The 25717-nt window shown below is 38.1% G+C and overlaps 1 protein-coding gene and 1 long non-coding RNA gene across 2 annotated transcripts; one reads left to right on the top strand and one right to left on the bottom strand.

Moving 5' to 3' along the window:
• Positions 1–8765: 8765 nt before the first annotated feature.
• LOC145105081 (uncharacterized) lies at positions 8766–10400 on the bottom strand. Its single transcript, XM_079042220.1, has 4 exons — positions 9957–10400; positions 9769–9879; positions 8950–9666; positions 8766–8873 (listed from the first exon to the last, which is right to left on the bottom strand). Exons 1-4 carry the CDS (start codon positions 10398–10400, stop codon positions 8766–8768), a joined length of 1380 nt encoding a protein of 459 aa, XP_078898346.1.
• Positions 10401–22158: 11758 nt separating this feature from the next.
• On the top strand, positions 22159–22599 carry LOC145104294 (uncharacterized). The gene is made up of 3 exons (XR_013707056.1): positions 22159–22246; positions 22342–22394; positions 22487–22599. It is a non-coding gene; the product is annotated as an uncharacterized LOC145104294 (long non-coding RNA).
• Positions 22600–25717: the final 3118 nt, after the last annotated feature.

Below are 25717 nucleotides of genomic sequence, written 5' to 3'. Positions count from 1 at the left end.
CTTACACTCTTAACCCTAGGAATGGGTAAAAGACCATCTTACCCTTTCCTGACCTCCATTACTCATTTGACCAACCCTAAAGTCAATAGAAGTCAATTCCAGTCAACAATCCAAATTGACCAGACTCGCCGAGTGCACTTGCGCGACTCGTCGAGTCCCATCGTCCTTAGGAATCTCTTTGTAACACCCCAAATTCATAAGGTCAAGAAAGGAAAGGAAAAACCCTAAGTCAATGAGTCAACTCGTCGAGTCCAAGGAAGAACTCGACGAGTTAAGGAGATGACGAGTCGGATCGATGACCCCAAATCCTTATTTGATTATGAGTGAAACCACTGAGTTAGGGAGATGACTCAGCGAGTTGGACATGAGTGAGACTCGGAAGCAAAATAACTCGACGAGTCCAAGGAGAGACTCAACGAGTAGAATCGAGATGTCCCGATGTTATGACCGCTTGAACTCGACGAGTCGGTAGAGGGAATCGGCGAGTTGGGTTGATTGAGAGTTGACTTTGACTTTTACCAGGGGTAAAGTGGTCATTATAACCCATAAAGGAATCCTCAGTATTTGACTTAGTGTTATTTGGTCATAATAGCCGGAGATAATTGGAGCAGCAGACAGAGTCAATGTGCAGGGTTTTCAGCAGCCAGACTGAGAGGTGAGTTTCCTCCTTTAGGAACGGGTCTACGGCCACAATGTCGACCCGTTTAGATTTTAGTAGTTCTGTATTTCGGTCCGAAGCCGGGGTTAGCCCGATGCAGTTTATATGCTTCCGGACTTCGGTCCGATGCCGGGGTGATCCCGAGAAGTAGTATGGATGCCTGATGTCTTTGTGATTCATGCATGTTTATGTTATGTGCTTTGTGTTCCGGACTTCGGTCCGATGCCGGTCAAGCCCGATGCAATAGTTATATGTTTATGTTACATGTTTATGTATATGTTATGTTCAGTTATTCCGGACTTCGGTCCGATGCAGTGGGAAAGGCCCAAGTTATTCCGGACTTCGGTCCGATGCAGTGGGCAAGGCCCAAGTTATTCCGGACTTCGGTCCGATGCAGTGGGTGGGGCCCAAGTTATTCCGGACTTCGGTCCAATGCCGGGCTGGGCCCGATGCAGTGGGCGGGGCCCAATTTATGCCGGACTTCGGTCCGATGTCGGGCGGGGCCCGATGTACCGGGCAAGGCCCAGTATCTGTTATATGTGTTATTGTATGGTATGTGGTAGTTTGGGGTGACTTAATAAAAAAATAATATATTGTATGGCGAAGGCCCACCTGCCTCTCGGGAGGCACCCCCGGTAACTCTTCGGGTAAAACATCCGGAAACTCTCTAACTATCGGAACCTCAGTAGTAGAACTCGGTCTCTCAGCAGTGACCCGCGTATCCATCACATATGCCAGAAAACCCCTGCAACCCTGCAGTAAACTCTGTCTCGCTCGGGCGGCAGAGCAAAAAGCTGATCCAGATCGGGTACCTTCGCCATACACTGTAAGCACTCCCCCACTAGGGTCTCGTATGGTCACCAACTGACGCTCGCAGTCGATACTGCTCCGTACTGTCTCAACCAGTCCATGCCCACAATGACACAGACGTCACCCATCGCGATCGGCACCAGATCTAACGGAACCTCGACACCAAAAATCTCGAGTACACATCCTCGGATTACATTAGTGGCAAACATTGCACGCTCATCGGCTATAGAAACTGTTGGGGTACAAAGTTTTTCTTGAATGGCTTTGTAATGTTTGACTTTTGTAAAACCCACTTGCATGTGGAGTATTAGCCTTGTGACACATGAGAGATAGAGAGTGAGAGAGAGACATGTAAACACCTCTATAAATAGTGGGTTCATACCACTTGTAGAGGTGTGCTTGAGAGATGTAAAAGTGAGTGTGTAAGTGTGTGTTATTTATGTAGTCTAGATCTAGATCCTTTTTGTGTAACACCATATACAATCAATACATCTCTTGAACACCCGAATCACCATGTTCATAGTGCAAACTTTAATTCCGCATGCCAAACCACGCTCTTTAGTCACTACAATTGGTATCAGAGGTCAACGACTCACGTCTGATACTGATGTTGTGACTAAATGCTAATGATACGAACGATCGACTCGCACCCGAGTCAAATAACACTAAGGCATGTATAGAACTCACCAGAAAAGTACCTACGCATATCTCAATATAAGCACAAATAACTCAAAATAGAATAACAAAAGAATACATACCAGCCACAACATCGGGTGCTGAGCGGATCTGCTCTGCTGTCAGTTGAAAGGCTCTCCCACGAGCCTTCGGTGCCTCGGCCTTAGCTGGACAACTCTCTGTAGCTCGAATAGTAGCGGGTACAGCTCCTTGCGCTCATCCCTGAAGTAGCTGCGGGCACTCGGCCTTCCGATGGCTAGTCTGGTTGCAGTGAAAGCAAACTGCAAATCCCTTGGGACAGTCCTTCGCCATGTGCCCCTCCTTGCCACACTTGTAGCAAAACCCTGATCGACATATCCCCTTATGACCCTTTCCGCACTTTCCACAAGTGTGGCCCTTATGACCTCCTGATCTCGAATCAGCGGGCTTTACCCGCTTGGCTGCCGGCTGAGACTGTGCCGGCTGCCGATCCCTCCCCTGAGACTCTGCCTCCTCCCTGGCCTGAGTCTCTGGCTCGATCTCCCTCTTCCGGGCATTTGCCTGAAGCTCAGCAAATGACCGATAGGACGAGTTCGCCACGAACTCATGAATATCCCTCCTCAGAATGCTCAAATACCGACTCATACGTGCCTCCTCGGTAGACACGTGCTCAGGACAGAACAACGCCCTCTCATGGAACATCCTCGTAATCATTGTCACAGACTCTGTCCTCTGCTTGAGGGACAGGAACTCCTGGGCCAACCGTTCCCTTTCCACCAGGGGAACATACTCATCTCTGAACATCGTAGTGAACCTCTCCCAAGTCACGACAGTGTGCTCTGCAGGAGTAAAATGAGCTGTCACAAACTTCCACCAATCCTTCGCTCCTAAGCGAAGCTAGTTCAGTGCGAACCGTGCCCTCAAGTGCTCTGGACAAGAACAAGTGTAGAAACATCCCTCGATATCATAAATCCATCTCATAGCAGTAATCAGATCATGTGTCCCATCAAACTCTGGTGGCTTCGTGTTGCTGAACTCCCGAAACAACAACAAGTCACCTCCCTGTGGCCTAGCAGCAGCGACAGCTGCGGTGGCGGCAGCAGCAGCAGCCTGAGTGACAGCAGCGTATCGATCATCAAATGTCTCAATCAGGGTAGTCTTGATAGACCCAAACATCTCGGGAATCTCTGCTCGAATGGTTGCGGCTACCTCCTCATGAATCATCCTCCGGATCTCATCGTCGCTGGTACCACTCGTACCACTGCCCCCTGGGTTATGGCGCGTACCTACCATGATGTCTCTATAATACAACACAAAAGTAATCAGAGACTCGCTCGAGTATACTCACACTCGATCGCTCCCCCTACTTGTTCCCTGGCATCCTAAGGACTCTTACTTGGACTGCTCACCGACCCTGTGCTTCTAGTAGTACGGGCCCAATACTACCTTCCACACCGCATCGATAATCACCCCAAGTCCACCTCCTAGGATTCCAGATAGTGAGTACTCTATATCTCGCCGACCCCAGACTACTCTCATAAGCTCATTGCCGCTACATACTCGTTCTCAAAACAAATCACAGGTAGCAGAAACTCCTAGGCTAAGGCATCACAAATCAGGCCACTCTAGTCCTAAAATATGAAATACCTAGCCTATTCTCTAGCATGCATAATATATCTCATAATGTCTCATAAATATCTCATAACACAGAAAGTAAGGGTATTTTGGGAAATCACCGTTCGGGCTCTGACTGATTGTACACATCGCTCTTTCTCGTTTTTCTCTTAGAACTCTTGCTCGTTTTTAGAAAAAATCGTTTCTCTTGGAAAAATTTTCTCAAATCCTCAGTTTGAGTCCAGACTTACACGAAGGTGCGTATGAATCCCTCAAACCAAGGCTCTGATACCAACATGTAACGACGTAAATTTTTCAAACCAATTTTTTATTTTTTAAATCACATAAAACTCATATATTATATATCATAAAAATCATAAGTGTCTCAAGTCAACATAAATCCATGACAAAAGTCAAATCCTAGAATTCTCAATAAAATCTCGAATAGATGTGTACAATCATGTCGGTGCCTTCTCGCGAACCTCTGAGGTACCTGAAACACATAACACATAACACGGTAAGCACGAAGCTTAGTGAGTTCCCCAAAATACCACATACAATAATTAGCCACTCGAGGCTATAACTCTATTTGACCCTCTGGTCAATGTGTCTCAGTGGGACCCTCTAGTCCCACAACTCTGGTGGACCCTCCGGTCCTAACTCTGTGGACCCTCTGGTCCTAACTCTGTGGACCCAACGGTCCGAACTCTGTAAACTCTGAATAACACATAGCATAAATCACACAGACATAATGCAGTAATATCACAGTACTCAAATAAACATATAAGATACTCTGACGCATAACTATGATTACCACTATAGATATGTATAGTGAGAAGACTCGCCTCATAAGCTAGTAAGTAAAAGCCCCGTGCTCAGGAATCCTCGATCTAGCCTCCGCCTAACACAAGGATAATATCTCTAATTAATACCCTCATCATACTCGACTACACCATTCATTGGTCTCTCTTACACTCTTAACCCTAGGAATGGGTAAAAGACCATCTTACCTTTTCCTGACCTCCATTACTCATTTGACCAACCCTAAACTCGACAGAAGTCAATTCCAGTCAACAGTCCAAATTGACCTGACTCGCCGAGTGCACTTGCATGACTCGTCGAGTCCCATCGTCCTCGGGAATCTCATGAAGGTCCAGCTCGTCGAGTTAACCCCTGACTCGTCGGGCCGTCGCATGGTAAAGCTTCATCGGGACAAACCCTAATCTACTCGCCGATTCGTTTCATCACTCGACGAGTCCATTCAGACTCAACTTGTATTCAGACGACTGTAATGTAGGAGACCTTCCCAAACTCCAGATCCATGCTCTCAGGGCTCATTTATCACGTAAAGTCATAGAGTTTATGTCCATGCATGGCATTTTGGGCATGAAAAGCCAAGAATATGATCTAAATGGGTTATTCACTCATAAATTCCATCAAGCTGAATAAAGCAGGAACATTTAGATGTTAGGGACCTCCTAAGGTCCAGATCTGGAGTTCAAGCCTCCTCATGAACCCCAAATCCTCAAAGCCCTAATAATATAAAGAAAGGAAACCCTAATCTTAAAAATGAGAGATCTACTCAAATGAAAGAGAAAGGTTCGAACTTGATACGTCTAACAGAAGCCCTTGGACGTATAAGCAGTAGATCTATCAGCCTCTTCACAATCCTTGCTTGAAATCTTCCTTTTCTCTACTAAAATGCACTCACAAATCTCAAGTAAGGCTCAAAACTTCTCTCACAAGCTCAAGGGGGCGATTAGGGTTTCTTCTCAGTGAGGTGTGGCCACAAATGAGGCTATAAGTTCCTTTAAATAGGTCTCAAACCCGGGGATCTAGGGTTTTCACTCCCAGCGCCTAATCGGCGAGTCTACTCCCGGACTCGTCGAGTAGATCATTAAACCCACCTGGCCATCTTGTATCTACTCGACGAGTTATAGCACCAACTCGTCGAGTAGGTCAATGAACCTCAAAAATAAATACTTAAAATAACATACCTGGGAATCCGGATGTTACATTTTTATTTTGCAAGATCAAGATCGTAAAATCAAATCGGAAATGAAGTATCTTATCGTAATGACTAATTTTGTTTGTATTATAATTTACGTCAAATAATAAATAGGGTAAATGTCACTGTAGCCCTACGAAGTTTCATCATTTGGTTTAAATGGTCCCTTTTGTTTTTTTTTGGCATTTAAGGGGTACAAAGTGTAGTTTTACCGGCTAAAATGGTCCATTGACCCGTTTTAAGAGGTTTCTTAGCCAAGTTATAGTCCAAGTCATCTAATGAGTTCAGTCTGAGTCAACTCGCCCTACACATCATCGAGTTGAGTCGAATCGTTTGCTTGGGCCCTAAGGATCACTGTGGTCCCAATATATATAAAAGGGATGGTTTAATAAATCAAACCCTAAAACATTATACCCATTTTTGGCCAAACATTTACCGACAAGAAGGAGACAATCCCTTTCACGAGAATCACGAGATGGCTACCCCACCACCGTCACCAGATTCGATATCGTTAAATTCTCGAGACCGGATGAACTTCAGTGACATACACACAATATTTTGAGATTGTGGGGAGAGAATGGCAGAAACACAGGTGTAGATGGATCGCATTAAGGAAGAAATGGGGCATCGTGATTTTGGTGTTGTTTGTTGTCTTAGGTTGTCTGTGTTTTTTGTGTTAATCTGCAATGTTGTCTATTAGGGTTTATGTGGATTACTGTCTTTTTGGTGTAATCGTTTGAAGTGGATGATGAAGTCCTGTCTTAGCAGGCATTTTGTATAAATGACTATGTAATCGTTAACTAAGCTATATATTAGTTTAACATTTTAATAAACTATTTTTATAACACTAACCCTAGAATTGTCCCGTTAGTTAATGAGATACTTGGGGGTATTTTCGTCATTTGACATTGTAGTCACGAATATATACCACTCACATAGATCCGTTACCATTTAATCCTTGTTTTTTCTTGCTTGTCCTTCTCTCGGTGCAAATTGAAGGTATGAAGATGGAAGGAAGCATGAAATCAGTGGAATGTTCCTGTGGGTATAATGCTATAATACGAACCTAAACCACTCGGAGCAACCCAGGACGACCCTTTTACGCTTTCCCCAAAAAGGTAAAAAGTGATTGCAACTTTCCTTGTACTATAGCCCTAGATTTGAAAATGATTTTCTGCATAAATCGTTTGTTTCTCAAAAATAACTAATCTCAGGATCCCCGAAATGGGTTTATTTGTTGGGTAGATTAAGTTGATACAAAGAGCACAACTGGTGAGTCTATTATGATTGCAACTTTGCTTAGGTCGAATAAGAAGCTTCAGTCCGATGTTTGGAAGATGAAAATTTGCTTTCTTAGTTGGGCTATTTTCTTTGTCATAATAGTGTACAAGTTGTAACGGGTTGATGGTATTTTCTTTATGATTTGTAATAGTTTGGGTAAATGTGGTTCTGTAATCCTGTTGGAAATTTATGAAAACATCGTTATTTAGTGGACCACAAATGTTGTAATGGGCTATTTTCTGTGTCATACTACTGTCCCACTTTATCAATAATTTGCATGAACATATTTTAATTGGAAATTAGTTTAGTGGACCACAAAAGGGACCACATAGATATACAATAATACAGGAAGTTATTAACACAACCATGCACTTCCAGTACATAATATTAAGTTGCATATCGGATCTCAAATAACATAACCAGAAACATATAGGTAACACAACCAAATGTACTAAAAACATGCATCAAACATCCATACGTAAATCCAAGAACATCCAACAAACATCCATAAGTAAATCCAACAACTTAAATAGAAAACAAACAAATTATCCTTATTCAATATCTAGTGGATTAGCACTTGTATTGCCTTCTCCATTCTTTCCTTCAACCCTCTTAGCCAACTTCTTTTTTATAATCCTTTCAGAATGTTTCATTTTCCTTGTAGTCTCGTTTCCTTTAGGTTGTGTTCCACTACCTCCTTCACCTCCTTCACCTCGATTACCCCCTTCATTTGTTTTTGTTCCACTTCCTTCTTCACCTCCATTACTACCTTCATTTGTTTTTGTTCCACTACCTCCTTCACCTCCATTACTTCCTCCATTTTCTTTCTTTTTCCTTTTGACCTTAAGTTTTTTGGGCTTGTCAACTTTAGGACATGTAACCTTATTATGTCCAACTTCTTTACACACACTGCATAAAATTCTCTTTCCAACCTTTGAGATCGTGTGTGTTGTAGCCTTTTCACTTGGGTCCTTTCTTCTATTCACTTTCGGTCTGCCTGGAATTTTTCTCCTCAACGGTGGTAGTAGTGGACTATAGTCAGTACATGGGCACATATTGCTCCCATACATCCCATGCATTGGATACTTGTAAGTGTTCCTGTAAAATGCTCCAAAGTACATTGGATCCACATAACTTCCAACATCCCTGTTAAGAAAGGAAATGGTTGCAACTGAATGCACACAGCCATAGCCATTCAGTTGCCACACTCTACACGAGCAGGTCTTCTTGTCTAAATCCACCACGTAAGACTCAGCCAAGTTTCTTGTCTCGAACTAGTTTAAACCAGTTGGTAGAACCTGCCAGTATCTAAACACATTGGATGGAAGTTAGTATATGTTTATAGTAATCAAAGTAAACATATGAAATTATATTTACCTTTGAGCTTTTTTAAGTTTATTAAGTAAGGTTGTAATTGCATGACATGGTTTAAACTCAGGCCTTGAACTACCTTTCATGCTCAAATTAAACTGCCTTTCCATAACATACAATCTAATTTCCTCTAGCATTGTGATGATTGGTTTTTTCCTTGCATCTCTTATGACATTGTAAAAAATTTCAGATAATCCATTTTCTACTGCATCACACATCCTACCCTCCTGAAAGAAAGCTTTGCACCATGATTTAGGGTTCTTCTCCATAAGATATTCAAAGGCTGCAGGGTTAAGAATTTGGATTTCCTTCATTGCTGCATTAAATAAAGGCTCAGTGGATGCTTTGCATGCCCTCCAAAACATCCTCTCATAATGTACTCATGTGAATCTTTTTCCTAAAGTTGGCTACAATATGCCTAGCACACTGCCTATGTTCTGCAGTAGGAAAAATGTCTTTCACAACCTCCAACAAACCCTACACCATAAAGGGAAATTATTAAAACATACAACTACAATTAGACTAAAATTAAAGGATATGGTAGTTAACATACCTTATGTTGATCTGACATCAAAGTAATACCAAAACCATTTTCCATTCCTAGATCATCCCTTAAATTCTCCAAAAACCATTTCCAATTCTCTTTGTTTTCCACACAAACAACTGCCCATGCAATTGGAAATATGTGATTATTAGCATCCCTTCCAACTGCACATATTAACTCTCCTGTACATAAGCCTTTGAAGAAACACCCATCCAAATTTATTACTCTTCTACCTCTCCATCCTTGCTTTAGTCCCTCAAAACATACGTAAAAGTTACTGAAATAAATCTTCCCATCAGTCATACTATTGACACCAATCTTCATAGTTGATCCAGGGTTTGATCTTCTTATCTCCTCACCATAAGACCAAAGTTTTGAATAATGCTCAACAAGTGTTCCTTCAATTAGCTCAATGGCATGTTTCTTTGCTCTCCTACACTGTCCCATACTCACATCTATTCCAAAAGTTTGTTTGACCACTTCTTTAAGCATCCTAACACTCATTTTTTTCTTATTCAAGAACTCAGTTGTAAAATGGCTGCCAATCCAAGCATAGCTAAAAATTGATCCCAATTTGAAATTTCTTACACAATTGTGCTCATCTATGAGTGACTTAATCTGGAAAGATTTTTCTTCACTCATCCATGAGGCCCAAAGTCTAAACTTACGCTGGCCAGAACAACATTTCACTAAAAGTCTCCTACTATCATTTTTCTTGTAGCACAACTGATACCCATTAGCAACAACATAATTACATAACATATGTTTTAAATGTTTTGGACTTTCAAATCTCATACCAAACATAGGTTTTTGTTTTTTCTAGTTAACATTTTCATTATAAGTTGTTACTTCCTCAACAATTGTGTCATTGTCATCCATACGAAAATATGTGTCCTCATGAGGAGGACTTGATGGGATTGACTGCACCTTGGGGCATAGCTTGCTCAAAAAAACATCATTTATGGTCTTATTTATAGAATTGGAATCAACAGGTCCAAGGTCATCATGTACATTACCTTGCAAGTCATCAATATCGTTCTGAAAAGATCCCAGGCTGTGCAACTCCTCATTATTCCCCCTACACCCGACTGCTTGTCTTCAGGACTACAAACTTTAGCTTGGTCATCCACTATCCATTTATGGACATTAGAACCAAGATGATCCATGTAAACTTGGATTACACATCCGCTGTCGTACCCTACTTGAATGAACTCTTGGCAGTCTTTCTCGATGGCTATTATCCTCAATCCATCAGGAAAATCTATATCTGGCATGCAAAAATACACATTCACACATTCCTCGTTCGCGAATCTTTGAATAAATAGTAGAAATTCCTTCAAGTCCATTCCTGCAAAATCGACGTCTTCAAAGCGTTGCTCGGCTCCATCTGAGTAACTTATTGCGGGATACCTAGTAAAAATGCCAGCAAAATGAAGATCGAACTTCATATACACAACCATAGCATCGATTTGGAGAGAAACAGTAGAAGAAGAAAGGGGAAGAAGATAGTGACGGGTGAATATGTTATTTACAAAAGGGTTAAGTAGGTCAAAATGTCATTTATTGATGTGGCAACGAAAATTTCGACGTGGCAATATTTTAAATGACGTGTCTTATGATACCTGCTGACTAGGATGGGGCTAACCGGATGACCCCTTCGTTTTCTATAGAATGGATTCAAGAGTACGTAAAACTACACTTTGTACCCCTTAAATGCCAAAAAAAAAAAACAAAAGGAACCATTTAAACCAAATGATGAAACATCGTAGGGCTACAGTGACATTTACCCTAATAAATATATACAAATTGCAACTTTTCCCTTTGTGATAAAGTTCATTGTAGCTAATAATACAACTGTTAGTGCATAATGTACAAATATAACAATGTGTAAAATGCAATTCTAATCCCTCAAGTTTATATAATTTGTCACCTACAACTCCTTTATTTTGTAAAATAATACATTTCATCTATTTACATTTTAAAATATAGTTGTTACCCCCTCCGCCTTTAACTTTATAAAATTTCACATTTACCCATTTGTTTTCTAGAATTCTGTGTTTATTCATTGTCCCTGTAGAGCTCACTATAGCTAATAGCACAAGTGTTAGTGCATAATGTACTAGTATGTCAATGTGTAAACTGCAATTTTAATCCTTTAACTGTGTGTGTATATATATATATATATATATATATATATATATATATATATAATACGATTTTTTCTCCTCAACTTTGAAAAATGCATTTTCCAGCTTTTTATTTTTTTAAATGTTAATTTCACCCCTCAACTTTGAACTTTATAAAATGTCACTCTTACCACTTCTGGTTTTTTTTTTCTTTTTTTTTTAATTTTTATGTTTATCCCTCGTAATATATATAATCTCATTTTTTAAATAACTTTATTTCTTTAACTTAAAAAATTATATTATGGATGGCAATGCAAGATGTAACGTCCAAACATTTATAACCAAAAAGTGTATTTTATATTTAGACAAACAACCACCCAATTATTGTTTATAGAAAACCACAATGGAAAAATAAGAGTATATCATCCATATCGAAAATACATCAGAGTTAATAATGCAGAAAACATGGTGTGTTCAATACAAGCATTACGAACTCTTCCCCTTCGAACCGGAAGTACTTGAAACATGAACTGAAAACCGTAAGCACAAAGCTCAGTGAGTTTCCTTAACCTACCCCATACCATACATATAATGGGCCATGCCCGAAATCCATCGGGCCCTGACCGATATATATCTGATCGTAACATGCCATGGGCCTCGCCCACCACATTCATCAGGCCCCACATGGCATCGGGCTCTGCCCGGTATACATACAAACACATACAATACATGCAAGATTCACATAGACAGCTAGCATCCTATAAATATAAACAATGGTCCGACATTGGTGCCTTAGACCTGCCAAACACTCTGAGGAGACTCACCTCGATCCGCAGATAAACAAATAACACTCGGGCTGCTGAATCAGAAAATCCCCATGCTATATCAAAAATAATAAAATCCTAATTAACAATTAGGCCATAAACCGTAACCGGGATTCTAAATCCTCAATCCCGACTCCTTGGTTGAAATACCATTTTACCATTACATGATTAGGCCTAACTAATCACGGTCCAAAGCCCAAAATGGCCCAAGGCCAAGAAATGACTCAAATCCATAAAGACCTATGGCCCAACTATGTTCTAAACCCATAAGGACTTATGGCCCAAACTAGTTCAACGCCTAAAAGCCCAAAATGGCCCAAACGTACCACCAGATTACGCCCAGCATACAAGTTCCCACAACGAGGAAGGAACGAGACTCAAACCCAGTATGCACAGTTTACTCAGAAGTACGCCCAGTGTACTGGTCAGTGTCTCACTCTCATCTCCATGGCTTAATCCCTAAAGACCTTAACGTCCAAACCTCAGATCTACTTCTAAAGTAGGTTTTAATCCATAAAGTTGGAAGCTTTAAGTCTTTGCTTGGCTCCAAGAGGTCCAAATCCTAGATCTAGCATTCTTCTTTTATAAAATGACCATAAACCTTTGCATGGTTGGTCCTCAACCATTAAGATTCAAACTTTATCATTAAGGAGCCTCAGAAACATCAAAAGGACCACTCAAAGCTTCTGGAGTAGCATTTACTCACAAGAACTCATCCATGTGACCTAAATATGCTCCAATCTCAACTAATCTTAGATCTAAGCATAGAATAATCAAGTTCAAGACTTTATACCTCCTGGAGGCTAAGAAGGATGAATAGACCTTGGATCCACAAGCTCCAACTCAATCAATGATTCTCACCAAGCTTCTTCTTCTTCAAGATGCACCAGAACACACTAAAATCACTCAAAAACTCAAGATTCAGACAAATGGAAGTTAGGGTTTCGTGGGGGTCTCTATAAGGAAATGAGGGTTGATGAGGGGGCTGCCTTATGGTCTGTAATGATACTTGAATAGGCTCCAAACCCTAAAAATTAGGATTTGCCCCTGACTCGAGTATGCCCAATGTACCAAATGTGTGCCCAGCGTACAAGGGGTATAAACCCGTGTCCAATATTCGGTAAGGTACACCCCGCGTACCATGATTACGCCCGACGTAGGGACCTAAATTGCAACTTTTTTATATTTAAAGACAAAAAGAGAAACGTACCTGAAATGGATGTTACACAAGAAGCTGTTATATATTACATTGGTTTAATCAATTATCACTCCTAATGCGCAATAAAAACATGTAAAAACACGCGATAAAGCGCATGATCAATTATTAGTAATAACTACTAATCAAATTTTTACAAAAAATATTAAGCGTGAACTAAATTTTAAAGGATCACGTCTGAAAGTTTCCGATGTTGAGAAATAAAAATATGCATGCAATACAAAAAAATCTAATCTCATAATCTATATATATATATATATATATATATATATATATATATATATATATATATATATATATATATATATATATATATATATATCAGCAAGCTCAAATTCAACGTATATAACAAGGATGTATATTTTGGGAATCAATTTCCTATTTGGGCTCTGGCTGACTGTACACATCACATCTCCTTTTAAATCGAGGTCCTGTGAGAGGTCCATGTTTACGATCCGAAGCCAACAATCAAACAAGAACATGACAAGAGACTAAGCCCATGTCTCTAACCAAACTATTTTATTAAAATTTATTTTTCAAAAACGTTTTGTGAAACTTATCGGATCCTAATTTGAGTTTGGATTCACACAAGTGTTCCTCCAAATCCATTAAACTAGGGCTCTGATACCAACTTGTAACGTTCCATTTTCACAAACCAATTTTTTATTTTTAAATAAGGTAAAATCACAATTTACATAAAACCCCGGTTATGAAACCCATTTGTTCCAAATATAGTGGTTTGAAAATCAGAGTAATATAATTAATGCAAAATCTCCATTGTTTCTGATGAGTGTGTACAGTTACGTCTTCACCTTCACACTATAATCAATGGTACCTGAAAAATATTTAATCCAGAACTGTCAGCCAAAGTTTAGTGAGTTCTCTCAAAATATCACATACATCATATCATAATATTCAGCAAACCGGGACTATCAGTAGTCCGAAGAACTGTCAACAATCCTAAATATCACAAACATCTCAACAATTTATACGACTATGGGTTATCCGTAACCCTAGGACTACCAGCAGTCCTATGGATCACAACAGCCTATGGGATATTAGCAACCGTGTTGGTTATCAGCAACCTTGTGGAATATCAACAGTCCTGGAGTTATTAGCTATACAAATTTACATATTAAAACAATCAATAAATAAGAACATAAACAAAAGCAACACCTATACAAGTCTATCGAACTGACAGCTCATTACCGCATGTCGGGCCTCACACATTAGTCTATGTCACCATTAGCAAACCACTATTAAACACGTAGCTATATGTAATTAGAGGTGAGATAGGTAGTCGAACATGTGATCCCACTCTAGAGCCACAACCAAACAAGGAACATGCAGGAAAGCCTAAATCAAGAGTTTTCAGGTTATCCGACATGACTGCATACAACCCCTAACAGACTCAACTAGATAATCACCGACCTCGTGGTACTCTAACCAACATTCTATTACCAATGTGCTAATATAACAACTATGGGTTATCAGCAACCCTGGGACTATCAACACTCTGGGGGACTATCAGTTTTCCTTGAGTTATCAACAACTCGGTAACCAACAACCATTATCAACTAAGACTCGGCTAGTATAGCATTCCCCGTACTACGACATAGGTAATATAGTAAGAAAACTCACCTGAATCTAAGACCAAGGAAACACAGCAACACGCTCACTCCCTATATTGATCGCTCCCACGAACCGACTAACAACAAACAAAGGTATAACCTTAATCAATAACTCAATTCCTTCAAGTTTGACCCAAATTCAAATTGGTCAAAACGTCAACATTAAACGATCAATAAAAGTCAACAATCAAACCTCACCACAACATTTCGTGGAGAAATCTAGGCCATGTCGTGGGACATCCGGACAAAACAGTCGCAAGATCCTCTAACGCCACGACATGGCGGGCATATCGCCATGTTGTGGCAACTGATTATGGACAAATTAATAGATTAATCCCTCAATCAATTAAGCCACACACTCAACTCCTATAGATGGCTTACTTATACCCAACTAGTCATAAAAATCGTTTATTTATAGTCATGCATGTCTTCCCCCAAGCTAAGTCATAATAATGGTGGAAATGAGGTCAAGAATCTCATGCATGAGCCAAAACCTAACCAAATCTCAAATATGGAACACTAAACATCAAAGGGACCTTAACACCACCAAAACTCCCAAACATGGAGAAAATGCACAAAAAGTCTAGATCTAGAAGCATAGAACATAAAGCTTGGAACTTGAACACTCACAATGGTCTAGAGTAAGTGCTAGAAGATGATGTTGAGACTTGCATGCTAGATTATGCACCAAGGATGTTTCTTTCTCTTTCAAGACACCAAAAAAACCACTAAAAGCTCAAGAACTCAACAATGGAGGCTAGGGTTTTGTTGGAAAGAGTTGGAGGCTGAAGAGGATGCCATAAACCTTGAGTTTAGGGGATTAAATATGGAAGAAACCCTTATAGATCATGGACTTGGGCTATAGTTTCTGCCATGTCGCGACATTCCACTCGTCGCGTCGTGGTGGCCATCTTAGATATACGTTCATGTAATTAACATGTCATGTCGTAGTGATCCATTCACCATGTTGTGGCATAAGGTTTTCGCAAAACCTTTCTTTTAATATCCCAAGCCCTCCACCGATCTATCCTGGAAAACGGGTGTTACAAGGATTAATGCGTTTTAAATACCTGATATTTTGTGTTAGATATATACACCGAATTATGATAGTGTTTTCTGAGCATGATTAGTATTGAAATTCTGATTACAGGGATTATAGTCACGTCTAGTTTATTTTTAAGAGGTATAAAGGATTTCTAAATGTCGTTAAGTTGGATAAAAGTATAGTCCTATATTGTATTGCGATAATATGGTATAAATAGGAAAATGGTTTGGAAAGATCATTATAAGAATTATAGTCTCGCGTAGTGATCAAATAAGAATTATAAAGAATGTTTAGTTCGAGTTAAGTTGGAAGAATATTAGTTAATCCATTTATTGTAAAGATATTACATAGGTAGGAGATTTCTGTTGATTACGAGCATTATAATATAGTCTAGTTATTCATTAAAGACTTATAAAGGAAGTTTAGTTCGAGTCAAGTTGAAAGGATGTTAGTTATACCCTATATTGTAAAGATATTACATAGGCAAGAAATGTGTGTTACTTACGAATATTGTAATTTTGTTTAGTTATACCTTTAGATCTAAAGAGGATGCTTACTTCAATTAAGTTTGTATATTGGGTAACATCATATTAAAGATATGTGTGAGATGAGAAAGGAGAGCATAACTCTGTTTAATGATATTGATGATTTGGCGGGGCATGGGTGTGTACTGGAGTACAATATTAATATTCTCCATCCTTTTAGACATCCAATTAGGTTGTGTCTATATTAGACCACTACTAGGTATGCATGAGTCATATAACGGAGTATAGATGGCCACCCCTGACTAAACTCAATCCTATGGTGTTAATGAATCGTAGTGATCAAGTGAAAAAGGACCGTAGGTTCATTCGTGTACTCTATCCCCCCATGGTTGCCTTTATTGACTGATACCAATTCCCAAGGACTCCCTAAAGCAGTATAGTTAACTCGTTGATTACAATGACCCTTTAGGATAGATCTTATAAGATCGATGTGATGGGTAACTAAGGGTAAAATGTCTTATAGATATTTATATTGTGTTGTTAGATAACAATTGTTTAGCAGGTTTATTGATTATAGGTTATTACCATAATAACATTATGGGATTGAAAAACCCTACGTATCTCACCAGGTTTCCCAACTTGACCCACTCCATTTACATGCATCATAGGTAGCAGTGTTAAGACTGTTGGAGACTTGAATATGACGATGAGTGATTAAAGAGAAGACCTACAATAGCGTTTAGGGTCATAGGTCTATACGTTGTAACATATGTTGTGTACTGATTATGACATCCTTAAAGTTTTTTCATTTTGAAACAACATCTTTACTCAAGATATTTTTATATAACGAAACAATTTCCGCAAAATATTTTATTATACTGGAACATTTTGCGAACAAAGATGTTATGGTTTTTAAAAGCGTAAAGAAAAAGTTTTTTCGGTTATGGAAAATAGGGATGTCGCCGAAGCCACGTTAGCTCAAAGTACTTATGTGGCTTAAGAAACCTAGTATATTATATAACATTGACCAAAAAGGCATGTAGACATCCACTTTATGCCCCCATAAAGCAACAAAATTACTTTAGGGATTAAATTGACCAACTTTGGTAACATACTAACAATATAGAACATTTGTGTCATTTCCCCTTTTTGAACGGTAGTAGTATGCAAAAACAGCCTAATAAAAGATGACAAAATTGATTATTTAGAAAGTAAATTGTTATCTGATAAAAACTAATAATAACAAGTATAGACTTATAGTGATTTTTGTAAGTATCAAGACTCAAGCTCTATTTCATTTCATGGTTAGATATAGGTTTTTGGTCCCATTTCCTTATGCTATAACTTGTTAGAGTGAAGAAGATCCATAAAGTTAGCAACTTTATGGATTCAAATGGTCTTTTAAGTCTTATATCATTCAGATCTGAGATTTGGTGGAGTATTAGAAACTTGAGAACTTCAGGCCATATTTTCACTTTTGACCATTAATGGTGAAGGGACATGCATGGTGCATGCATGTCCATAAAGCAAGCATTTTTATGAACCATTAGGGTCCCCTTAAGCTTCTGTAGGAGTAGAAATTGAGGGCTGAACTGATTAAGATCATTGAAACATTGGTTTGGTCTTCAGACCGTTCTCACGACGTTGGACATGAGGTCTCACGATGTGAGCAGGAAAACCCGGTCTCTCGCTGAGTTGTCTGAGTCAGGAGCGAGTCTTTGGAATTGGAGCGGATAACTCTCATGACGTGACCAAGGGCTTGTCATGATGTGAGACGCTATTTCGGGATTTTGGGCCTTAATGGGCCACTAATTTTCTGACCTTCGGCTTTCTTGTGCTTGGGCCCATTTGGGGTTTTGGGTGTCACTTAGGAATTTGGGTCTTCTTGGATTATGGCCCATGTTGGGTTTGTACTTAGTTAGGATGTTGGGCCACTATTGGGCTTTTGGAATTTCTGGGTTGGGCCTTGGTTGTTGGGCCAAGTGAGGAAAGGGTAAAATGGTCTTTAACCCTGGGAGTTGGATAGATGAATGAGAGTCATAGTTTGGTTTATGGCCCAACTTATTAATTGGGTTTTATTTGAAGTGTTAGCAAAGGGTTTTTTCCGGGTCAGCAGCCTGAGCTTTTACCTAAGATATTCAATAGCTTGAGGTGAGTTTTCCTCACTGTACTTATGGATCGAAGGCACCAAGGTCGGACCATTGGATTAGATATCCTGATTATGTGATTAGACTGGTAGATCTGTAGGACTACATGTGTTTACTGTTATTGATTGATAATGTTATGGTTTACTGGGTTGAGGCGGACCAGTGGATAGATTGAAGGCCTGTGAGGCGGACCAATCAAGCCGAAGGCCCAGGGAGCGGTCCAGATAGGTTGTAGGCCCGATAAGGCTGTCCAGTCGTGCTAAAGGCTCTGTATACATCCTGTTTATTTGTTATGTTTATGTGGTGGTACTTTGGGGGAACTTACTAAGTGTCGGCTTACAATTTTAGTTTTGTTTTAGGTAATTCTGAGGACCGTGACAAGGCGAAGGCGTGACCGTACACATCCTTGGGTTTTATGTTGTTAGATTCTCGGAAACTCTGATTTTAAATTATATTTTTGAAAAAATGGTTTTGTAAACATTTAATGAGTAAATGGGATGTTTTGAAAAGTTTAAATTTGTTGTGATTTTTATAATGTTACAATTTGTGTTTGTATTTTTCCTTGGGACAAAAGCATTTGACAATAAAACCTTTTTGAAAAACAAAAGGAGACAAATGAACAATTAATGCTAGCAATTGTTATGAATTATTATTTAGTGAATGACTATTGGATTCCCCATATTCCTCCATCACTCTTCATAATTAGTAGGCATTATAACAAACATTATTATGAGTTTTATGAGTGTAGTTATACACCACTATAATGTGCATTCATAACATACATCAGCTTTCATCTTCTTTGTCTAATACAAATAGTGAGTATGATGTATTGTAAAGTTTGGTTGTTTTTACCATAAGTATTGAAATAAAGTTATTTACAATCTTATTTCCTACTTTGTTCTTTAAAAATAGCTTAATATTTTATAACACGTTATCAACATGCCACTACCATAGAGCTCTAACTCCTTATTGTTCTTGTCATTTTCATGTATGTCTTTTTTCATAAGTTCACATGTACAATGCTTACAAGTTATTTTATGAAATTTTTTACATAAGATTATATGGGGAAACTATAAATGATAAAGACATACTAGAGAAAACTTTCTCTACTTTTCAGGCCACTAACATGCTCCCGCAGCAACAATATCGTGAGGAAGTTTTTTAAAAATATTTTGCATTAATCTCATGTCTTCTTGTGGTTGAATAAAACAATGAGCTATTGATGAAAAATTACCAATCACGCCCGACCGGTTCTAGTCCATTCCCAGAACTGAATACAACATCATATAATCATAATAGCCATGGGTATAGCCAAGGTTGTGGAGGTCGTTATAACTATCGTAAAACAATAACATGATTATAAGCAACCAACAGAAGATGGAAAATAACAAAAACTCACATCCTAATGATAAAAGTGGTAAAGGCAAAAAGAAAGTGGAAAATATTTGTCACCGGTGTGGAATGACCGGTCATTGGTCTCGTACATGCCGCTCTCCAAAACATTTTGTTGATCTTTATCAAGCTTTTCTAAAATTAAAAAAATAAAATACTGAAATTTTTTTATTCAAAAAGATTTTCATGAAGATCAACCAAAAATGACACATTTTGATAATGTCGATTTTCTTATTTACCCAAAAGGGACAAGTGGTGTTACGTATAGTGATGGAAGAATAATATGTAGTTTTGTTTCATGTCATTTATTACGTTTTTATGTCATATTTGTTTCATAAGAAATGATATCGTCACATTCTTTTCAAAGTAATAAAATATGACTTTATTTCTCTAAGTCGAATGTTCCTTATGTTTTGTTTATTTATTAAAGAGAAATATGAATATTCGCAAAAGAAATGAGAAAGATATATGTCTTGCAGACAGTGCAACAACACATAACATTTTAATAATGAAAAATATTTTGCTTACTTATCAATTAGAGAAGCAAATGTTAATAGAATAAAGGGTAATGCAAAAATGATTGAAGGCTCCGGAAGAGCGAATGTAGTATTACCACAAGGGAAAATAATTAAAATCGGTGATGCATTATTTTTTTCCAAATCAACAAGAAATTTATTAAGTTTTAAGGATATTTGGTCGAACGAATATCATATTGAAACAACAAATGATGATAATAAAGAGTATCTCAATATTACAAAAATGATATCGGGTAAGAAATGTCTTTTTGAAAATTATGTGTATTGTCATCCAAATTGTATTATACAAATATTAGAATGATGGAATCCCATGTAATTGAAAATAAAAGGTATGATAACACCTTCAAAGTTTGGAATGACCGGTTGGGCTATCCCGGATCAATTATGACGTGTAGAATAATTGAAACTTTAAGTGGTCATTCATTGAAAAACCAGAAGATTTTTCAAGCACTACTAGAAAACAGACCTTTAATGACACCCAAACTATGACATAGGATACGAAAATATAAGCGTTGTAAAAAAATGTCATACCTTATAAAATTTGAAGTATACAGGACACGCTTTTTTGCGTGCGCTAAAATTAATTGTCGTTTTATATTTTTTTTAGGTAACGCACGTCTTTTCTTGGTTAACAGCTAGCAGCGGGAAAACAAAATCTCAAAAAATTAGAAAACGCGCCTCATGATCTCCTCTACCCTAAACCCGCTTTCCATCTTTCACCAGTGTTCACGAAATCGACAAGGGGTCTCTGCCCCCTCATCCACCTCCAACCTTCACCGCCTCTTTTGGTCCTTTTCCCCCTCCACCAGGTGGATTTGATTTTGTTTTCAGGCGATTTCTGCGGTTTTCGTTTTTCCCAGGTTTGAAGTCTGTATCTTAGATCGAGACAGGAGACGAAATTAGAAGCGATGTATTTTCCATCTATGGAGAAAATAAAATGGCTATTTTCATTTATATTCATCTTTCTCTCTCCTCCTCCTTCGTATTGCTTGTCCATCAACTGCAATCAAGCTCGATGCTCGGTTCGATTACACAACCAAGAGAGCTAGGTCACGAAATATCCTGATCCATCTAAGAACCCTCCAAGACTTCTGCTGAATTCAAGGTATTGTACATCTCTCTTTTGTCACTTGTTTTCAAATATCAATTTTGTCAAAGAATCGCCCCTATTCGATTTCATTTTGATAATCATCTTATAAATCCCTTTGAGAAGTTGCTGCTATCACTTAAATTTGTCACCTATTGTTAAAAGTATAAGATGGGATGACCAATTCAGATTTCAAGATGATAGATTTATGAAATGGTGCTTGAATTTTCTAGACCTGTTTTTACTACTGGCATCACATGGACATGTTTTTACATCTGTCATCTTCTATACTTGTGTTTACATCTGGTATTGACTATCTATCAGGGGTTTAAAAAGTGCACTCTCTTCCACTAGTCCACAACTAGTTATTTTTTTCTGATTAAATATTGTTATTCCAGGTTAGACCATCTCAGTGTCGCTGCTCTTTTCTTGAGGTAATATCATCATTTATGATTGTTTGTTCTCACTTTATAATGATCCCAAATGATTTTATTTTTAGGTATACAATGAACAAGTTACTAATTTGCTGAATCCATTACAAAAAAACCTTCATTTAAGAGAAGATACCAAAACCGGTGTTTATGTTGAAAAATTAACCGGATCTTCTATTTTCAATATGAAAGATGTGACAGAACTTCTAAAAAATGTGTGATTTGTCAATTATCACATTCAGAAAGTATATAATTTTCAAGAAGTCTTGTTGATAATATAAAAATTATGAAGGGTTTTTCAAATAGGAGGACTGGAGCAACAAGTATACATATAGAGAGTTCCCGCTCACACAGTGTTCACTTGTGTTGCCGTGTCAAGATGCAAGGTAATAAGATTGTAATAATTGTAAATGTTTTACACATTAAATACATATAAAAAGCAAAACCATAATTATTTTCTGCTCAATTGTAAATGTGAAAGAAATGAAGATTACAAAAAGAGGAAATCCTTTTCTGCTCAATTTCATTCCCGAGGTATGACTGTGTTTGGTAGACATCACCTCATTCGTGAAAGAAGTGGATTTTTTTTAGCATAAAGTGCTGAGATTTTTAAATAAAAAAAGCAGGTGAGCTATATGCCAGTTTCGATCATAATTTCGATCTTCAAAAAGTAGAATGTGAAGCGGGCAGTTGTCGGATTTGGAGTTCTTGTTCCTGCCAAGGAGCAGGAAAATGGGTTAAACACACTAGGTAACTAAAGATTAAATGTTAATTCTTATTATATATATATATATATATATATATATATATATATATATATATATATATATATATATATATATATATATATAAAAGGTGTGGTATTAATATTATATTAAGGTGTGGTATTATGCAGGCACTCTCTTTTATTCCATGATGTTTCAGAATCGTGCCCCTGAAGACTTTTATCTTTATACCACTTTTGTTGGAGGGAGTCAAAATCAACAACTGGCCAAAGCCTCGAGTTATTTTAATAATATTGTTTGAATGTTTGTTAAATATCTAACATGCCCATATCCAATAAAAAAGTATATATTGGTATTGGATGAGAGTGTATGTACAATATAAGAATAAGATGTATCTTTGTAGTGATGATAATGGGCAAAAGGGAAATGCTACAAGTTCTATGGGAAATAAAGCATCTTTATTTTCTTGCAATAATATTGACTGTACTGTACTTACTGATAGGGATGAGCTGAAGCAGATAGTAACTTCCGACCTTAGACAGTTGCTTGGTGTTTTGAAATGTAGGGTTTTTCTACACCTACACCAATTTATAATGATTTTCTTTTATTGATTTGAACTCGTGTTTATGTATGTGATACATAATAATTATATGAGTGGAATTGCAATGCAGACACTATTACATATTAAATACATATAAAAAGCTAAACTATCATTATTTTCTTATAACAAAACACTTAATAGATAGCAACGTAATTCCATGTGTTCTGTTTTTTTTTTTTTTTTTTTTTTGCTATGTTATTGTATATTGACCATTTTGCCCTTGATGATGGGCTGAAAACCCTTCAAAACAGCCCCTGCACTCAATTGTAACAACCCCTCTGTTGTGATTCCTTTAACTGTGACCAAATTGCCCCTCTGGTGTGATTCCTTTAGATTCAAGTTAACATTGTTTTAAATGAAAATATCATTTCTTAGTTTTTTTACATAGATTCTTTCATAGCTTGTTTACATAAATTCATTTTCTGTCAATTCATTTAGGGAGAAAAAGAAGGAGGGCATAAACTTGTAGTCATGCAAGTACCTTTATTATTTTTCTCATTGATATTTTAAAGGAAGTGTTCCATCCAGTTTATTGGGATTTTCTAGTTTATGTGAATCTAATTTGCAGGTCTTGTTGATGTGCATAGTGTCAAACAAAGTAGCTCGGATGCTGTGAAGGTGGTCAACAAGTTCTTGTAGTTCTACTATTATTTATTGACAAATTTCACCTCTTTCACATTTGATGTATTACATTTGCCTACTATTGGAATGATTATATGTATGAACATAAATTTTGTGCAATGGATTGTATTTTTTGTATATGATATTTTATTTTCTATTATGAGACATTAAGTGCAGATTTAATTTGAAAATTAGTAAATCTACAAATAATATTTTTTTTAAACATTTAAAATTACGAAACGCAAAAATGTGTGTCATCTTCATTTATGACATGACCTTCCTTGACAGGGGCTTTAATGATACGCATTGTGTGTCGTAAATGTGTGTCGTAAATGCGCGTCGTAAAGTTACGACACACAAATACGTGTCATCTTTCTTTATGACATGGCCTTCATTGACACGCATTTGTGTGACATCTGTACCCTTTTATGACACCCAATGCATGTCATTAAAGGGTATTTTTCTAGTAGTGAAGCTAATGAATTTTCTTGTGTTGCATGCTCTCAAGGAAATTTAATTTCCCATCCATCATTGAACGAAGTTGTGTATGAAAGTCCTTGTTTCTTAGAAAGAATTAAAGAGGATATATGTGGACCAGTTCATTCACCATGTGCACCATTTATGATATTTTATGGTTTTAATTAACGCGTCAACTAGATGTTTTGTCACACCCCCGAACCGTCGGAACGGACGGCGGAAACGTTCGGGGGCGTGACAGATTGGTATCAGAGCTATTCTTTATAGTGAATTAAGTATACCGAACCTTACATGGTATACAACTATAAACACTAAGGGGCTAAAGTGCTCTGAACTAAAAGTATACTTTTCAAAATATAAGTATTTTTACAAAAAGTATACAAATATACTTACGTACCAGAAACAGTATCATGGAAAGAACAAAACAAAAGTATTTGGATGTTGAACACTGCGATTAAACCTGGGCAGTTATGCAATCATGTCTAGGGTCAATATAGCCTGATCAACTATATTCATTCGAGACATGACCAGCATGTGATTGGGAGTGATTGTGGTGTTGTAGCAGGCCTAAAACTTACCAAGTATCCATACAACAAGACGTCGATAGAACAAAACTTAAAATACTATAGGAGTATTTTACTAGAGTCAAATTCATTGCAGAAATTCACTTCCAAGTGTGTCTACTCATTCCTTTTAGCGATAACTTATTTGCATTGGTAGTCTTTCCTTGCTTATCGCTTAGTAGAACACTCTAGCTATCATAATGAGATATATTTTTGCTTCATATCTCTAGGTTCGATTCAGAGGACTTACCATCCTCTTCTTCCTGATCATTTTTAGAACAAGATGCCTCCAAAGAAAAGACCCAACAGAAAGAACAACAATCCTCCAACGGATCCAGCTCCTCCACCTCCTCAGTTCGATCCTGCTATGTTTCAGGCGGCTGTTACTGCTGCTGTGGCTGCCGCGATGTCACAGATAAATCCTGGTGGATCTGGCGGGCCGGGAGGTGGTACACATCCTGAAGGGAGTCAAGGGCACCAGAAGGAGTGCTCCTATAAAGACTTCATGAATGCAAAACCCACATCCTTGGACGGCACTGGAGGTGTTATTTCCCTGACTCGATGGTTCGAAAAGATCGAGTCCATTTTCGAAATTTGTTCCTGTGCTGAAGTCAACAAGGTGAAATTCGCCGCTTGCACTTTCACCAACAAAGCATTGACCTGGTGGAATGGTCGGGTCAAGTCCCTAACCCTGCCAATAGCAAATGCTATGGGTTGGGAGAGCTTGAAAGAGCTCATGCTTGCTGAGTACTGCCCACGGGGTGAAATGCAGAAGCTAGAGCACGAACTCTGGAACCTAAAGATGAAGGGTTCCGACATTGCTGCCTACACTTCTAGGTTTGAAGACCTAGCACTTCTCTGTCTGGGAAT

The sequence above is a fragment of the Lactuca virosa genome, chromosome 4 (assembly GCF_052849685.1).
Source record: "Lactuca virosa cultivar CGN04683 chromosome 4, Lactuca_virosa_CGN04683_v6, whole genome shotgun sequence".
Classification (NCBI taxonomy): domain Eukaryota; kingdom Viridiplantae; phylum Streptophyta; class Magnoliopsida; order Asterales; family Asteraceae; genus Lactuca; species Lactuca virosa.
This window is presented reverse-complemented; position numbering and strand designations above follow the sequence as displayed.